Source organism: Lolium perenne, chromosome 5, assembly GCF_019359855.2.
Source record: "Lolium perenne isolate Kyuss_39 chromosome 5, Kyuss_2.0, whole genome shotgun sequence".
NCBI classification, from domain to species: Eukaryota; Viridiplantae; Streptophyta; class Magnoliopsida; order Poales; family Poaceae; genus Lolium; species Lolium perenne.
Window position 1 is genome coordinate 143,625,735 of NC_067248.2, and position 18,515 is coordinate 143,644,249.

Genomic DNA, 18,515 nt, shown 5'->3' on the forward strand with positions numbered 1-18,515 from the left:
GCATAATATATGCTTATCCACCTTAAAATGCTCACCTTTTGTCACATAAAGCCCTAAAATTGATAAAATACTAAAACATGTACTAGCTTCTGTTTACTCAAATATTCAAATAAATCTGAATTTATACAATAGTTTTTGTGAATGGAATAGAAAATACAACAAATCCAATAATTCGAAGTTCAACTTGATCAATACATCGACTCAGTTCATGAACTTCCATTGACCCTCCACACGTGCTCTATGATATCATTTTACAGTTGGTCATGAGCATCTGGGTCACAGATTTCTACATACATGACGATAAAATTAGCAAAATCCGCAAGCACCTGGTGATCATCAACAACCGCAAAGGAACCCTGACACTCATAGGGACCCACATGGCCATTCGCTGGAGTCTTGCGCTCACTCTTGATGATCATGTCATGCATGATCATAGAAACATTCATCACCTCGCACATTTGATCTTGAGATCAGGTAAGAGCAGGGTACCGAACAATAACATATCGAGCTTAAATCACACAAAAATGCCATCTTGACATACTCGACATACTTCCTGTACCACTCCTACCGCGAATCAAATTGAGACTTCATCTTACCTAGAGGCTCGGAGATTGTCTTGACAAATGTCGCCCATCTAGGATATATGTCATCGGCTAGGTAGTACCCTTTGGTATATGCGTGCCGATTAATCTCGTACTTGCATCGTGGAGCATGACCTTCAACTAGTTTCGCAAACACCAGCGAGCACTGCGGTATCTTGATGTCATTGTACGACCCTGCCATGCCAAATAAAGAATGCCCAATCCATAGGTCTTGATCTGTCACAGCTTCAAGTACAACACTGTAGTATTCTTGATGCTCTTTGTACAAACATTGCCAAGCAAACATAAAGTTCTTTCATGATGTGTGCGTAAAATCGATGCTTCTAAGCATCCTAGAAAATCATCTTGTCGCGTTTGTGCCACAATCCTAGCAATATTTGCTTCATTTGGTCCTCTCAAATAGTCTTCCCAAAACTTTTTGACCACCGCAGAATCTATACATGCATTTAAGGGTTGTCGATTCACTCATACGAAGGTAGCCATCTTGTGAATCGGCATGGACTCCATATGCAAGCATCCTCGTGGAAGCGATGCATTTTTGGATTGATGAGAAACTAGTCGTGCCACACAACATTCATGCTTCAACATGAAGTACTTATCCTACTCTCTCATGCCATGAACAACTCTTTGTTCATCCTATAGTGCCCCCGAAAATTGTCGGCGGATGTTCATCGTCGGCAAAGTACTTGGTTTGGAGCATGGTATGACCCTCAATCCTCTGTCGAGGCTTGATTTTCCTACTACCAAACCCAGAACATCCACATCATGGAGTCTTCTTCTGCTCTGTGGCTTGCAATTGTCGAAGACAAATGAGGATCGAAAAGTGCTCCTAAATAACAAAGAAATCATCAATCAAATGAGCGGCGACGAAAAAGACAAGAACTACGAAAATGTTGACTACCAAGCAAACGACTGAACACCTTGTGTGCATGGTGGGCATCACGTTCCGCGCCCGAGACAACGGACCACCGACAATTAAATGAGCGGTTGGGTGAGGGGATGCGTTGTGGAAGAAGGTGCAGATGAACTATAACGTTGAAATCAGCTAGGACGAGAGGGATGAGAAGAAATGTGTGACGTGAAAGCGGGGGCAGAATGGGTTGAGACACCGGTAGGTGGTACCAGTTTGTCTTTTATCCACGTGGTGAGGGGCGTTGCTTTCATTCGAGATGTCCAGGGCGTGTCATATGGAGCGAGGACAGCTTCATGACGTCGGATGCTCTAATAGACGTCGGGCCTTTAAACTTTTGAGGCGCACTGCTGGAAGCGGTTATATATCCAATCCAACACGTTTAAAAACGCGTTATTAGAAGCTTAAGAATTTGCATCGTAGTGTAATTTTTTTTATAATTTTTTACATCTGCATCATCTGCTAGAGCTATTTTGTTAAGCCAACGTGGTATATATAACTGGAGATGCTGTTGGAGACGGTTTGAGACATGAATTAAGAGCATCTCCAGTCGCGTCCCCCAAACTGCGCCGGATTGAGCGTTTGTGAGACGTGTTTCGTTCGTGCCGCGTTTGGGGGACGTCGCTCCCCAGTCGCGTCCCCCAAATGCCGCCCCCAAACATTAAAAATACTTTTTTTGGCATTTTTATTTCAATTTCCACAAACTAATACATAATTGGGAACGTGATTTACAGGAAGAGATAGTTTGGAACATGGTTTTCCACAAACTAATACATAGTTTGAACCATGGTGAACACAAATATAAAATATTGCAAAAAAACTAAACCTAACTAGGCCGTGCATTGAAGGTTTCGTGTGTTCGCTGCCAAGAAAGAACACTCGAGGGCACACCCAGTCACCCAAACTAGAAAATCCAGCTGGTGACGGTGCCCTTGTTGGTTCTACCGAGGAAGAACAGACAGAGACCTCCGTGCACGTATTCGCTGCGAAGAAACAACACTAGTCGTCCTCCTTGTCGGTGTTGTCGCCGTGGTAATCCCGGCGGCAGCGCGTCTCGTCGAAGACCTTGACGCTCATGTCCCTGTCGCCGAAGTAGGAGAACAGGAGGATGAAGCCGGCTTCGAGGCTGTGGTGGCGCGCGAACTTCTCCCAGCCGATGTTGAGGTACATCTTGCCGCCCGCGTCGTAGATCACGTCGACGATCCACCGGTAGTAGCCGCACGAAGCGTCCCGCAGATGCATCGTGCGCGAGTGGTCGTCGCCGGCGACGTACTCGGTGAAGGAGTCCGGCAGCCTCTGGATGCCGCGTGGGTCGCCCTTGAGGAGGAGGACGAACTCGAACAGCACGTCCGGTGCGCCCTAAATTGCTTTGGAGAAGAGACTGGAGATGCTCTAAGAGACTGACTTTTCAGAACCTGGGTGCATGTGAACCCACTTTTTCAAAAGTGCGTTTGTGATGTAAAAACATGTTTTAAAAATCGAAACACAAAATAAATGCAAAGGTGATCTCAAACATGTGCCCTGAACATGAGTTTCGTGACAAAAATATTTTATTTTGCCTCGCAAAAATGTGAAATTTTACAGGGCTACATAGCAGTTTCTCCGCGAAAACTTTCTACGCACACATGAAACATGCATACGTACCCTGTTATTTTTATTTCAGAATTTTTTAACATTTACAAGATACATTTTTCACCTGGGTTCACGTGCACCCAAGGTCAATTCGGACTTTTCCCTCTAAGATGCTCTTACATACTTCGACGACAGAAACAATGGCGCATCAAGCAGCGAGGGCCAAGGGAGGAGACTAAACGAATATTTGGATCCAGATCCACCGCCCAAAAATATTGGCTGAAAATAAAATCGTCGTGCGTCACAACTCTGAAAGTAGTTTATTTTTCTCGACGTGCTTTGCTGGTTCATAGCGCCTTCGTGTCCAGCAGCCAGCTCTTTCTTCTCCGACCAACTACTTACTCGCCATTCCGGTCACCCTCGCCATCGCCGGCCATAATGGCGGTGACCTCGCCCCGACTCCTCGTTCGCGGTCTTCCCGGCACACAGACCACGAAAACGCCCGCCTGCATCCCTATCCCCACACAAAGCCACCGTGCCCGCTTCCGCCGCTGCCACCTCTCCAGTTCCAGAGACCCCACCCCCGTCTCGGAGGATCCCCAAGCTCCCCCCGACTCCCTCCGCGTCGCCTTCGCGTGCGGCGGCGCGGGGGGCCACGTCTACTCCGCGTTCGCGCTCGCCGACGAGCTCCACGCCTCGCTCCCGCACTCCCGCTCCCTCTTCCTCGGCGGCCCCGCCCCGTCTCTCGAGTCCTCCACCGCCGCCGCCTCCTCCTACGCATTCGCCACAGTCCCTCCCTGCCTCCCCCGCGCGCTTCTCGCCGCGGCGCTGCACCTCCACCGCTTCCGCCCCCACGTCCTCGTCCCCACGGGGGGTCCCCCCTCCCTGCCCAGCTGCCTCGCCGCGCTCCTCCTGGGGCTCCCCTTCGTGATCCAGGACCAGGACGCCGGCCCCGCTCCCGCCACCCGCCTCCTGGCCCCCGTCGCCCAGCGCGTCTTCCTCGCCTTCAACGCGCCCGTCCGGCTCCTCCCCAAGCGCAAGTGCGCCGTCTACGGGAACCCGGTGCGCATGGCCATCCGCAACTACCTCCGGGTGTCCAAGGCCGCCGCCATGGCGCGTTTCTTCCCCAGGGCGGGGCCGGGGTGCGAGGAGGGGGCGGAGGTCGTGCTGTTTCTCGCCGGGACGCTCGGATCGCCGGAGATCAATGTGGCTGTGCTTAACATGTACTACGAAATGCTGACGAAAAGGAAAAATAGGTACCTTATATGGCAGACCGGGCCAGAGGATTTCTGCGAGATGGAGAGCCTCGTCAGGGGCCATCATCGCCGGCTGTTTCTCACCCCGTGAGTTCCCTTCCTTTTGGTTGACCCCTCCTTTTGTCCAATCTATGATGATATTGTCTGTACTGAGATGTAATATCAGCACTTTTTCTAGTTCTGATGTTGTTTGCTAACTCTAATTCATTGTAAAAACATGATGTTGATTCGGTTGCTGCATCCCTAGGATCGTATTATGCATCTGAACACCATAGTTTGATCTTGCAGTCAATGATATTTTCTAGTGTGCATCGGTTTGATGCTCTACATAGCAGGGCGTTAATATTTTGGGTTTTCCTGGCTTAATCCCTACTGATTCTCGATATTTCTTCATATGAAGGTTCTTGCATGAAATGGACATGGCATATGCGGCTACTGATGTTGTAGTTTCTAGAGCTGGCTCTGTGGCTTGCACTGAAATATTGGTCACTGGGAAACCGGCAATTCTGGTATCATATATCTCATCAAGTTACTTGTTATGTAATCCCATTTGTTTCAACATATGTACTTTGTTTTTCTTCCTTTGAACAACTGAAAGAAACCTGATGGACCTCTGTCGTGCTCAAACTACAAGTTCCATGTTTAATAATTGACATATGTTAACTGACTCTAAGACATTATCGAAAAAACTATGTTAACTCTAAGAATTCATCTCTTTTGTGTTAAAGAAACACTTAGATGCTCTGTAAATAAATTTGATTTTGTGAGTCGTGTCAAAGCCCAATGTCTGGGCGCAAGCCATGCCCGATGTTGTCGGTGCCGGCAGCGGCGACGCTACCCTCCTTGGTGGTGTTGCCATGGACCAAGATCCCTCCCTCTCCTGTTCCAAGTGAAAACCCACGGTCCTCCTTGCTGGGCTGAGCAGTGGTAGTGCTTTGGTGTTGCTTCCTCCTTGGAGGCATCATCTCATTAGCCTTGGGTCGTGTCGGCTGGCCGGTGTGTTTGGATGGTGGACATGGTGTGTTCCTCAGTGTGTGGTTTGTGCTCTGCTTCGATGGCCATGCTTGATGTTTCTTCTTGTGTTGTTGGTGCCATCATCTTCTTGGCTGGGCTCTAGGGTGAGCTTCTGCGTTTGCTGATGGTATGGTGTCCCTCGAGCCAAGGCGAGGGGGCTAATGGCTCTCTTCGGCAATGGAGATGGATGGGGTGAAGTTGACATCAGGCCTGTTAAAGTGTGTAAAGTAGATTGCCTAGCCTTTTCCATCAGTTCGGACTTTTGGTCTCGAGTTCGAATCCTTGCTTTCGCAATTTATCCTAAATTTTTTTTTGCCCCCCCCGGAGTCCTCGTATAGGCCTCCTGGCTTTCGGACTAGTGCATTGTTCTGGCTGTTTGGGACTTTATTAATTAGAAGTCGGGCTTGATGCTTTCAATTTAGAAAAAAAGTTGTGTCAAAGCTTGAAGAATAACTATATAGCAAAAACTTGTAGTGCGCTACCTAGAAAGTTCTCAGGCCGATAAAATGACCAAGGCCAAGATGCTATGCCAAAAACTATAGTGCTAAAAGTATGTTTCATTTTAGGCTATTTAAAGTGTACTGATAATTTGCATATATTGGCTAAACTGCAAAATACAATATATGTTATGCTTTTGTCAGAATTTGTTCATATGAATTTGGTTAGATCATTTGTTGTCTCTTTCTTTCAGATACCTTTACCAACAATTGTGGATGACCATCAGACGAAAAATGCATATATCATGGCTGATGTCATGGGAGCAAAGGTCATAACAGAAGATGAACTTGATTCAAGTAGTCTAATACGCATAATTGATGAAGTTTTTGGTACGTGACATCAACTTACTAGTCTTACTTTCATGAGTTATACTTATAGATGACAATATCAAACACGAAATATGCAGCATTGACATGGCACTTATTGGAATTTGCACTTAATCGTTTTATGACTTACCATGCTTTGCAAGGTCAGAATTGATGGAAACATAAATTTGCACATGCATGAATTTTTCTTTAGTAGTTTATAGTACTTTCAACCAGGACACTTACTCCCCAAGAAACAAAAGAAGAGATATTTACTGGTAATAATCTCGATGTCTTCTAGCCAATGTTGCTCAGTATGTCTATGTAACGCTGTTGCTTGGTGTGTTAATGGCTATCTAGGTAGGTTGTTATTTTCCCACTTGGTCTTAGACCAATAGTAAGTATATTCTTTTGACTGCATTTTTTAATCATATGGTCAGACAGCTGGCCTTAAAGACTACATAAGCTTATAGCAAATAGTTCAGATTATACTGGACTGTCATAATTTACCTTGCATTATTGTGTGATCATACTGTAGACATTTACGTATGTTTTATCTATTTTTACTATTTGCTTGAAACCTGATATTCATGATTGTTTGTGCATATAAGACATTTCTTAAGTTGCAATTTTCATTTTCCGATGTGTCCTTAACTATTCTCATTATACAGGTGATGAGAAGTTGATGGCAGAGATGTCTCAGAAGGCACTAAATGCAGCTCGACCAAATTCTTCGGCTGATATTATTCGTCACATCTGTTCGCTGATTGGTCCAACCAACCCTACATAAATCTTGTTTTTGCACATTACACAAAATTTTCATGTGGAGCTGCATGTGCTAGTGCTACTTGTGGAGCTGCTGTGCAGCAGAATGGCAAGTCATTCTTGAAGTCGAGACAGAAGATCTAATTAATACCTTCGATTCACTTGAATAACAAAGAAATGTGGGCTAAAAACAATTGGAGATGGTGCCTTCAGGTATTGCTCACTTGGGCTGTCAGCCTGTCACCTTCAGTAATACTAACTAATACACTATGTGAGTAAAGATATTCTGTTGCTAACTTTTAGGAAATACCTCATTACTCAGACCTGAGAGCCTGTAGTCAATTTAAAAAAAAACAATTACTGTTGTGTGGCACCATTGCTGAATGTAAAACTAACTTTCAAAGTGTTGTGGTCCCTCTGTTCATAAATATAAGACGTTTTAGACATTTTAAAGTGAACTAGATACAAATCATAATGAGTGAATTTACACACCAAAAGTAGACTAGATACATAATAAAATAGATGAATCTACAAAAAAACTAAAACATCTTATATCAGTGAACGGAGGGAGTACTTTGCATTTGCCTTACTATTACAAAACTTTCTCTCTCTCCCAGTTAGTTAGTAATAGCTAAACATAGGAACAACTGTTTATAAACCTACAATGTTTAGGGATTTTTGTGAAAGAACAACTAGTGGTGGCATTTCTGTTACAAACTGTGTGTTGACTTGTCAACAGATATTTGCAATATGGTCCGTGCTCATTGGTTCCAAGAAGAAAATTTGGGTGAGAACATTTTTGTATATTAAAAAGTTAGATATCTACTTTAAGAAATCAAAAGAATTTGAGAAATTTTAGTGGGGGACTCTGACTCAGCCCTAGGGCTGTGTAAAACTGAAACTGGTGGAAACCATTTCAAACCGGTTAGTGTGAGTAGTTCATTTCCTTTCACAAATCAAATCTCCACTTCCACTTTAGTGCAAAAACATGAACTAAACTAACACCAGTCAAACCATGAAACCGTGTTTGCCCACCCCTACTCTGCCCTCTTTAGACCTTCCTGACTTGTTGACTGAAGTATCCTTTAATATAATATATGTCTGAGGTAGAAAAACGGGGCAGTGCCATATGGGATTTGCAGCACTGTTGTGAACACGAGCATAATATTTTCTACCTACCTGGTTGACATCTGGCTATTTATTGGATATTATGTTTGTCATGTCACTAGGCCTATGTACCTAAAGTAGAGGTAAGTGGAAATGTAGAAAACTCTTTATGTCAAGAAAGTTAGTTTGTCGGTCATCATGTGGACACTTATTCTGGGCTTATTCTGTTGGAAACCAATATTTGTTTAACAAGCAACAGCGCAACCAGGCGCCCAAAATTGTAGCATTCTCACATCTTTAACACAAATACAAAAGTTACTTTGATGACTCAAACTTGTTATTGTTACTGATTTATGATTTATCATGGAATGATTAGCACTGCTCAGTATACTTTCCTGCCAGGTAACCAATCTTTTGGTTGTTTGCACATCATTCTCTAATCCATTTCATAGTGGTCTGGCCTACACGCGAGTATATGATGACCTCAACACGTTTGCTTGCATTTGATTATGTTGCCAAAGAACTTTTAAGATTGCACGATTTTCTTATCTAGTTCAGACATCTGATATATTTTCCAATGTATGCTGAATGCAAGCTTGAATGCCTCTTGGTTGTATCGTTTTCCATATACTAACCATGTACTGTAAGTTGAGGAGAGTATTGTAGTTCCCTTTTGAACTAAAATGTGAGGCAGAGCTCACCTAATCCCTGTGACAAAAAAAAGAGGGACAAAAAAAAAGGCACCGTGGAAACCTCGCGGTGTTGTTTGGCATAGATGGTTTGGTAGTTTTTCCTGAGCATTTTCCCAAGAGGATTTGGTGAAAACACCAATATCACCCAATCCCTCAAATCCTCTTCCATCCTAATCGCTTACAATCTCTATTCCAAACGTGTGTGCCAATTAGGGATTGTGACATCTTACAAAGTATAGGCATAGTAGACTCATCACCACCCAACATCACCTTCTGGAAGATATGGCTTCTGGAAGTTTGGGGGTTTGTTTGGAATTTCTGGTAGAAGAACAAAGCTACTGAAAATGATGAATTGTGTAATGATTCTGGACAGAAAGAGTATTCGAAAAATCTGACAGAGGGTGATCACTGGGCGATGGCGAGAGAAGGTGGAACGGATGGCTCAGATCAGATATAAGTTGTTTGGATGGCTCCGAGGTGCCAACATGGCGTGCACATGGAGTGCCACATCAGCCTCCTGCTGGTGTGTCGATCTCTTGTAGGTCTGGGGGCGCCAGGACAGAAGAGTTTATGCTGGAGCATACTCACGCTTGGGAGTAGCTCATGGCCAGCAACAGGGGATGTCACAGGGTGATCACTGGGCACCTGCTAACAGGGGTTCGGAAGGCAATGCAAGGGGCCGGTGATGCTCTGGATGTAACCCTCACCTCACGGGGGTGATTAGGGAGATGTTGGATGGCAAGGTGGAGCGGCAAAACTACTAACATATGCTGGCTAAATATTTAACCTTTTTAACCAACGGCAAAGTAAATGATCCAAAAGAGATAAGCATGCCAATGTAATCCAGGCATATCGATTACCGCTTGAATGGGCTCCTACATCCACTAACGAAAAGTTGCTCTCCATCTTACAAACAACATATGTAGTACATGGCACGAGGCTAAGGCAAAAACAAACTCTAATTGACAGAAGACACATCAGTTGGCTAAGAACATTCACAACCAGCTGGCAGGGATGCCAACGTCAGTTTGCAGATAATCAAGATGATCGTCAGGTATTTCAGTTGTAGAGAACACCTTCATTGCTTGTTGCATTGTTGGACGGTGCGATGGATCAGGTTCTATGCACCGAATAGCAACAGTGATCACTTCCAATATTTTGCTTGCGATCTCAGCTTCAGGAAGTGGGAGCCGGATGTCCAACAAATCCTCGAATGGTGTGCTTTTGTTGGCCATGGAAGAAAGAAAACCACCTGGATGATGTCCCATGAACAACTCGAGCATGAGCACCCCAAAGCTATAGACGTCACACTTCTCTGTCACCCTTGATGCGTATGCAAGCTCTGCCATATCAGTATGGACGAGTTAACGTTTTGTGAATGAGTATGTAAAGATGATGCTACCCGAAAAGAATAGTATGCATCAATGATGCTAATGTTTTAGACAATAGAAATCACTTCTGAATCTCCCTTAGAGGAACACACACAGTCAATGTTGATTATTACATATTGCGAAAAACATGTAGTTAGTGCAACAAACGAGATCAAGGACTGATGTTGCTAATGTGTATTGAAGTATATATTGTAGAGATTATGGGAAAAAAAATATGATAAGCTGTTCTAAACTACTTGTAGTGACCATAAGCAAAATTAACACTAAAGGATAATTTCATAGTTTACGAGATCCAAGAAAACATAACAACACACTGATTTTCCAACATAGATATAATTTTACCTGGGGCAATATAACCATTCGTCCCAGCAAGCCTTGTGCAGTTTGATGCATCCACATTTAGTATTTTTGCTAGACCAAAATCAGATACACAGGCACTGAATTCCAAATTAAGCAAAATGTTGCTGCTAGTTATATCTCTATGAACTATCGGTGCAAAGCAATCATGATGCATGTAGGACAAAGCATTTGCTACATCCTTAGCGATATTTAATCTTCTTGTCCAATCCAATTCAATTGCAGTTTCCTTGCTCTTCAAAGATTTTTCTAAGCTTCCCCTATCCATGTATTCATACACAAGGAATCTTTCATGAGCAGCAGAACAATAGCCAAATAACTTCACAATGTTGCGATGCCGAATAGGAATCAAAGCTTCTATTTCACGATTAAATAGCTCATCGTCTTCCACTGTATGAATCTTCTTCACTGCAAATATTTCACCAGTTGGTAGCTGGGCTCTATAGACAGATCCACTCCCTCCAGTTCCAATGCAGTGATCATCGCTGAAACTTTTTGTGGCACCAATAATTTGCTTGTACACATCTTCCCCATTAAAGTTCCAGATGCCAAACATCTTGACCTGATCCAGTCCCTTTGCACTTTCTGCCTTGGATTTCTTCTTTTTACATATCCATGTTGCTAGTGCAGCGATGAACAGAAAAGATACAGTGGGAGGTAGTATACCTAGTAAAATAGCTCTCGTCTTCTTTCTTTGTCGATAACTTTGGGTGTGGTCACAAGGGGGCAGACTTTTCACATCACCGCACAAATGTGTATTATGCACGAACCATTCAGTTGGAGCTTCTTCGAAGAGCCTACTATCTGGCACTGGCCCTTCTAGTTTGTTATAAGACACGTCCATGTATAAGAGGCTGTTCATTCGTTGAAACGATGGTGGAATTCTGCCACTCAATGCATTGTGTGAAAGATTCAAGGCTTCAAGCATGCTAAGATCACCTAACTGAGACGGTATCATGCTATCAAATGAATTGTCACTTAGATCTAACAATCCTTGTAGGTTTACCAACATTCCTAGTTCATTAGGAATGCTGCCATTGAGATGATTATGGCTCAAGTTCAGAAGGCGAAGCAATAAGCAGTGTTCAACAGACCCTCCTAACTGCCCGCTTAGGTTGTTTGAAGACAAATCCAAATACTCCAGATTTTTTAGAGTTGCAATTTCCTGCGGTATACTTCCCTTGAGCAAGTTATTTCCGAGGCTCAAATTGAATAGTGTCATTATATTGCCAATTTCTGGAGGAATGTGTCCTTCAAGTTTATTTGACGAGACATCAAATATCCTCAACTGAGTCAATTGCCCTATGCTTGGTGGTATGACTCCAGTGATACTGTTATCTGAGGCACGGAACATGGAAAGTCCATAGCATTCACCCCAGCGATGAGATAGTTGACCAAATAATTTATTTGAACTGATATCTATATAGACAAGATTTGGATAAAAACCCATCTCAGAGATATCTCCTTCGAGCTGATTTCGTTCGAGACGAAATCTGACCAGGCTTGTGCATCTTAACAAGCTTGTTGGCAAGGGTCCAACTAACATGTTGTTATAAGCGGTGAAATTTTGTAGCCGGAGTCCCGCACAAATACCAGACGGCAATGCACCAGAGAGTTTGTTAGAACTTAGCGTTAACCAAACAAGATCTCTTAAGTTGCCAATTTCTGGTGGAATGGATCCAGATAACTGGTTATAGCAAAGGTATAGAGTAGTGAGCTTAGTCAAATTCCCTAGACTATTTGGGATGGAACCGCTTAGTGTGTTGTTGTAAAGGTTCAGTTCCTGTAAGTTCACTAGAAAACCTAACTCTTCAGGGATGTTCCCAGAAAGTTGGTTATCATGAAGGTCCAGTGTCGCGAGTTTTGTCAAATTCCCCAAACTGTTCGGAATGGATCTCGTAAGTTTGTTCTGCCCTAGTCCCAAATGCTCTAAGTCCACTAAATTCCTTATTTCTTCAGGGATATGTCCGATGAATTCGTTAGTCGAAAGATTTAGAGTTGTTAACTGTGTTAAATTTCCTGTACTAGCTGGAATATAGCCTTCAAGATGGTTTGCGCTAAGGCTGAGCAGTTTAAGCCCCACTAATTTTCCAACTTCCGGAGGTATTGGTCCCGAAAGCTGATTATCTGAAAGATGCAGGACTGTGAGTTTGCTTAGGTTACCTATTTCGCTTGGGATTGAACCTGAAAAGTTGTTCTGGCTCATGTCAAGGTGTTTGAGGTTGAGTAAATTTACTATGTCTTTGGAAATGAGACCCGCTAAATTATTTTGGGATATTGATAGCCTGTTTAGGTGTTTTAAATTTACTGTAGAGTTAGCTGGACAAAAGGAAAGTGGACCTGAAAGGCTATTGTTAGATAAATCTAATGTACCCAAGAGCATTAGGTTGCCTATTTCGCAAGGTATGTTACCATTTAACTGATTGCTTGACAAATTTAGGCTCACAAGGCTACCCAATTTTCCTACCTGTCTTGGTATTTCACCGGAGATTTGGTTGTCATGAAGCATCAGAGAATGCAATTTTGTGAGGTTTGCTAAAGAGGGTGGAATGGAGCCTCTTATCTGGTTGCCTTGCAGGAGCAGAGCATGGAGCTCTCCGAGGACCTCGATACTCGGAGAGATGCTCCCAGAAAGGCTGTTGCGGGAGAGGTCGAGGCTCGTCAAGGTCCTCAATGCTGAGAAGTGGAGGGACTCAAGCGTCCCTCCAAGACGCATCCCTCGGAGATAGATGCCGGTGATCATCGTCCGGTGCCGCCGCATACCGCATCTGATGCCGTGCCAACTGCAAAGCGTTGACATGTTTCCCCAGGATCGGAGGGCTTGCTGGCTTTGGTTGCTCAGGGTAGCTTTCCAGGCCAGGAGCGCTCCTGCTTGTATGCCGAGGGATGGCAGCAGGGCGGCATTGGGCGGGACGAGCACCACAAGTATGGTAAGGATGGTAAGCAGTATTCTGGAAGGAAACGAGTCCATGACCAGGCTAGGAAATAGTGTAGTTCTACGCATGCCTCCATGAGAGGTTACCGAGCACCTTAAATCGCCATGCTTCTGCCGCCGATCTCTTATGAGTATTTCATATCGCTACCGTGGCCTGTGTGCCTGGAATAGTCTGAGCTTGCTTGGTGCAGATAGTCAAAGTTACCGTCAGCTTGAACGGTCAACCGTCGACTAAGCTACCACCGTACACCCTGAAGAAATTTAGACAGAAGGCGAAAAGCACAACCATGGAAAATGTAGACTGGACTGAAAAACGCACGCGTTATTCAATTGCTCACGTATCAATGTCTCTCTTGTCCCTTCAGAAAAGAAACCAACTAAAGTTCAGATCACTATCAAGGTGGAGGATCACTAACCTGATTTTTCTTTCAGTTTCTTCGTCATGAATTTTCCTGCGACTATGCAAGTTTGTACAAAGGCAGAGAAAGAAACTCCAATTATCATTGTTATGAATGTACGCGAAATGCATTGAATGTTTGTAAAAAAAACTTGTTGTTATGTCATGAGAAACCAACAACCCGTCCTTTCATGTCAGACCTGCAAAAAGGATATTAGACAGAGATCTCTCAGACTTGATTGAATCCGCTACCAGTTCAGTTCTCCAAATTTTGTCATCCAAAGCAGAAAAAAGTTCTAGATTGCCACTTAAAATCCAAAATAAGGCTAAAACTTGCTTCACACCATAGTCAACCCAAATTCAGTTTTACAAAAAGCTTGTAATTACTATGATTGTTTTTTAGCTGGTTCACTTGACACAGAATGTCCTCTTGCTGATGGATGATTTTTTCCCCGCAACTAAAGATTAGACCACCTCAATTGACTTCAACATGCAATGCACGCGCAGCAAATCTAACTTTATGAAGTTGTGCATGCCAACTTTTTGGACAGGGTATTAGAGATGATTATGACTAAAGAAGATACTACTGGAGTATATGGAAGGAATTTAAGTAAAAGAACATGCTTGCTGAATGGGCATAGGAGGGACCGGGCTGAAGATCTCGGATGTGAACAGCAGAGCCCACAGTCCGCCGTAGTTCCTTCCGTCGGCAGCCTCCTAGACGGCGGCGGAGACCCAATCTTCGGCCAACCACTACCAGTTCACCTCCCCCTCCGCTGCATCCACCATTGTGGGGATTGTTTCACCTACTGAACCACAAATCGCCGATTAGAGCATCCGAGCATCCCAGCCGTCTCCCCGACGAGGTCCCCAGGACCCCGACGAGGTCCCCAGGACGCCTTTTTCCATTCGGATGGACGAAAACGGTCCAGTCGCGCCTCCGGACCCTCGTTTTCGTCTGGATTAGGCCTTTCATCCGCCCGAGAAGCCCAGGCCATCCCCCCCCCCCCCCCCGGAGTGCTCGGAGACTCCGCACGAAACGAAAGCGCGGGAAACGCCGAGAAAACTTCCCGCGCGGCTGGTGGCCCCAACTTGTCGGCGAGAGAGGGTAATCGTCGTCCTCATCGCTTCGTCTTCCGCGCGCTGAAAAAGCCTGCCGCCGGTCAGTCTTCGCCGACCGCATAGCTTCCACGCGGCGAGTTAATGCCAATGCCTCGGTGTCACGCGCGTCGACTTCTATTTATCGCCTAACTACCGCGCCTGGCCGCATTCACCACGCCTCCGTCTCCCTCAAACTTCCCAATCTCCCCCAACCTCAAGCTCGGCAACCGCAATGGCGAACAACGACGATGCTTCCAACAACGGCTTCGGCCGCCGCTCCCTCCACCAATGGGAGGGGTGGCTTGTGTTAACCCAGCATACCACTACATGGTGTAGTATGCAAGTCGTTGACATAACACCAATGAAACACCGTTCAACTAGTATTACATCCCTCTGAGTAGTGCAATAGAAATATATGCGGGTCCAAGACATGTCTATAGAATTACAACACCGACTCTTTACAGAAGATCTCATTAGGTATGAAAGGGTTAAGTCTCCACCTGGATAACTTAGTTGAATTAGTCTCTACTTTATTTCATCAATTCGTGGATATGGTCTTATTCCATTTGATATTTGGTTATCTCACCACTCCATGATGAAATGGTTTATCTCCTAATACTTTAGTTCCAAGGTTGCCCTTGATCCTTGAATAGGTGAAGCTAAGATTGACATCAATGGTTTCTCTCAATTGGGAATGACTTGAATCATAACTCAAGGTTATGTTACAAAGATAATGATGTGATCATTAATATCTATGGTTAACATAAATGGGTTCTCTCTCTAGGAAAGGTATTGAAGGATATTCTAGGGTTCTTCTTAAAGATGATGATGTGAGTAATCGGATATATATTCAAGGTTTAGCTCAAAGTTGACCTTGCTTCTCTAATAAATATAGAACTCTCTCTTCTCTAAGTTTTGATGTACAATAATTTGAATAGAGAAGAATATAGCAAATAGAAACTAGGGAACATTTCTAGAGTTGAGATCCTTGTCATGATTCCAAGAATGAAGTAGAATGAATACCATGACGTTCATGGTAGGAACATGAATTAGTTTAAGACAAGGAAAAGATAAGGCAATTATAGTTCTTCATTTTATTATTACTTGATTTTCAATTGAATATATGTTCATATGTTATGGCAAGGAATACCATGTTATCATCTTTGATAAGATCAAGTAATTGATCATTGATTAAAGTGTTGTTGTGTTGGTTTTAGTTCCATTTGATCTAACCCCTTAGATCAAATCATTACTACCCAAAACAAGGTTTTAGCAAAGGTCACATTGAGGTTTATAGCACTTGGCTTGATGATCTACTTCAATTCCATCAAGGTCAAGTGAAACTTCAGTTACTGTGACATGTTTTACTTGAAAGCGCGAAAATTCCCCGGATTTTCTATGCATGAATGCAATGCACACATCTGTTTCCTCTATTTTTGTAATCCCAAATACTGGGATATTACACGGCTCCTCCACATGGAGGGGTACCCGGCGATGCCGGACTTCCGCGTGCCGGGAGGATGGCGGCTCAGCGCGGGCGGCGTCCCGATCCTGCCGCCGCCGACAACACGCTCCGCCCTGGAGGCGGAGATCGACGTTGTGCTCGTCACTCTCGGTGACGAGCAGCGCGCGGAGGAGCGGTTCTGGCCGGACAACTACACGGCGTGGACAGAGTTCTTCCGGTGCAGGTACGAGCGCGAACTCGCCGCTTACGACGGCCCTCCTCCACCTCCCGCCAGGAACAACGCCGTCGGCCACCGCCGGTGGTGGAGCACGCCAGGTCGCACCCTCGTGAATTTGCTCGCGCACATCAAGGGAGGGAACTCCCCCGTTCTGGGGATGCCGCCACCGGAGGCGGCTACCGTGTCGCGCCGACACGGTAGTTCCTAGATGCTGAGGAAAATGGCGCCGTCGTCCTCCTCGTCTGGGTCGCGGTCCGCGTCCAGGTCCGGCGTGTGGGCGCCTACGCGCTACGTCAAGAAGGAGCCGACGTCTCCGGTGACACCGCGCTTTGTCAAGAAGGAGCCGGCGTCGCCACCTCCGACCAGAGGGCGCAGCAGCGGCGCCCTCGTCATCCGCGACCAACCCTCCTCCTCTCCATCGCGCTGGCAGAAAAGGAAGTCGTCGAAGAAGGAGGCCACCGCGGCCGCTGCCGCGAACCAGCTCGCCGAGGAGGAAGCCCAGCGCGCCGAGGATGCCGCGGTGGAGGAGGCGATCGCCAGGTCGCTGAAGAACCTGGTGCCCATCGACAAGACCCTCCCCATCGACGCCGCGCTGGAGTGGTCCATGCGAGACTGGGAGCGACAGGAGGCGGAGCAGCAGCGGCGGCTGCTGGACCTGGCTACCGCGCGGCGACGCTCCGTCTGCGCCGCCGCACCGGCCTCGGCAATGAGGCCGCGCCCAGGCCCATGCCGTCGCACCGGCCTCGGCAATGACGTCGCGCCCAGACCCGTCGACCTGATCAAGCTCGAGGAGAGCAGCGAGGACGACCTCTACCGGCTGACGCCGCCAAGCGCCGGCGACACAGGCCAGGGGTTCTAGCCGCTGGTACGAGGCATCGCCGTCCGAGGACGCCGGCAACTCGAGCGACGACGATGACGGCGCCAACTACACGGTCTTCTACCGCCATTTCGGCATGTAGAAGGCCGCTATAGTTTTAGTTTATGTTTGCATCTCGCCGAATTCAAATATATGTACGAATTCGGCGAACTCGCCTATATATGTTAAATATCACTAAATTTCGCTTATGTTTGAACGAGTTTCGCCTAGTTTTATCTGAATTCGCGAATTTTTTTAAAAACTTTCATCTATCCTGGGCTCGCCGCTGGAAAAATGGACCTCCTTAGCTAAAAAATACATCCATCCGGCTAAATAGCGCTGGATTTCGGCCTGGGAAGCCCAACGGCTGGAGTCTGGCTTGTGGCTTGGTCAGAACCTGGGGCAGGGAAAATTCAAAGATAGGTTGGGTATGACCGGTCTTAGGGAGGAAGATTCTGGATTAGTTGGAGACTTCGAGGACGTGACGAAGAGGAGACGCGGTAGGGGTAGGGGGATGGATAAAAGGAGGCTGTAGGGGAGATGTGCCACGTCATCACTGAGATCATCATACTAATTGTTAGTAACAGAAATGCAGTACTGATTTGGGGTGCATATGCTCCCTTTAACCAGAAAACAAAATTTTAAATGTTCAAAAGATTAGAAAAATATATTTGCTGATGTATCTCAACATTGTATGTGCTCACGCAAAATTTCATGCGATCGTGAAAAGGCTTATTTTAGTACCAAAGTTCATCTTTTTATAGAGGCCGCACATAAAGTCGGTTTTTCTTGAAACGACTTTGTGATCACATATGATGCGAAGATGTACATGCAACATTTTTATTTGATTTTTTAACCCTTTTAAATATGTTTAAAAAATATTTGAAATAAAGGGAGCGTTTGCACCCTGGAGCCAAAACGCCTTGCTTCTTTATTCAGATAGCCAATATTTGTTTCCTTTGTATGGCGTGTGCAACCATGAGCCTAATTGGTTTCCAACAATGATCTGCCTCGCATGAGTTGGGCTAGAAATTGGTCGTTTGGAAAAATATTCACTGCACAACATGGTTCTTAA

The 18,515-nt window shown here is 45.3% G+C and overlaps 2 protein-coding genes across 2 annotated transcripts; one reads left to right on the plus strand and one right to left on the minus strand.

Annotated features, from left to right (window-relative positions):
- Nucleotides 1-3,407: 3,407 nt before the first annotated feature.
- LOC127300134 (uncharacterized) lies at nt 3,408-7,243 on the plus strand. The gene is made up of 4 exons (XM_051330212.1): nt 3,408-4,427; nt 4,741-4,849; nt 6,046-6,181; nt 6,829-7,243. The coding sequence occupies exons 1-4, from the start codon at nt 3,523-3,525 to the stop codon at nt 6,945-6,947; spliced, it is 1,269 nt and encodes a 422-aa protein (XP_051186172.1). The 5' UTR covers nt 3,408-3,522; the 3' UTR covers nt 6,948-7,243.
- Nucleotides 7,244-9,539: 2,296 nt separating this feature from the next.
- LOC127300133 (uncharacterized) lies at nt 9,540-13,657 on the minus strand. The gene is made up of 2 exons (XM_051330211.2): nt 10,455-13,657; nt 9,540-10,063 (listed from the first exon to the last, which is right to left on the minus strand). The coding sequence occupies exons 1-2, from the start codon at nt 13,471-13,473 to the stop codon at nt 9,717-9,719; spliced, it is 3,366 nt and encodes a 1,121-aa protein (XP_051186171.1). The 5' UTR covers nt 13,474-13,657; the 3' UTR covers nt 9,540-9,716.
- Nucleotides 13,658-18,515: the final 4,858 nt, after the last annotated feature.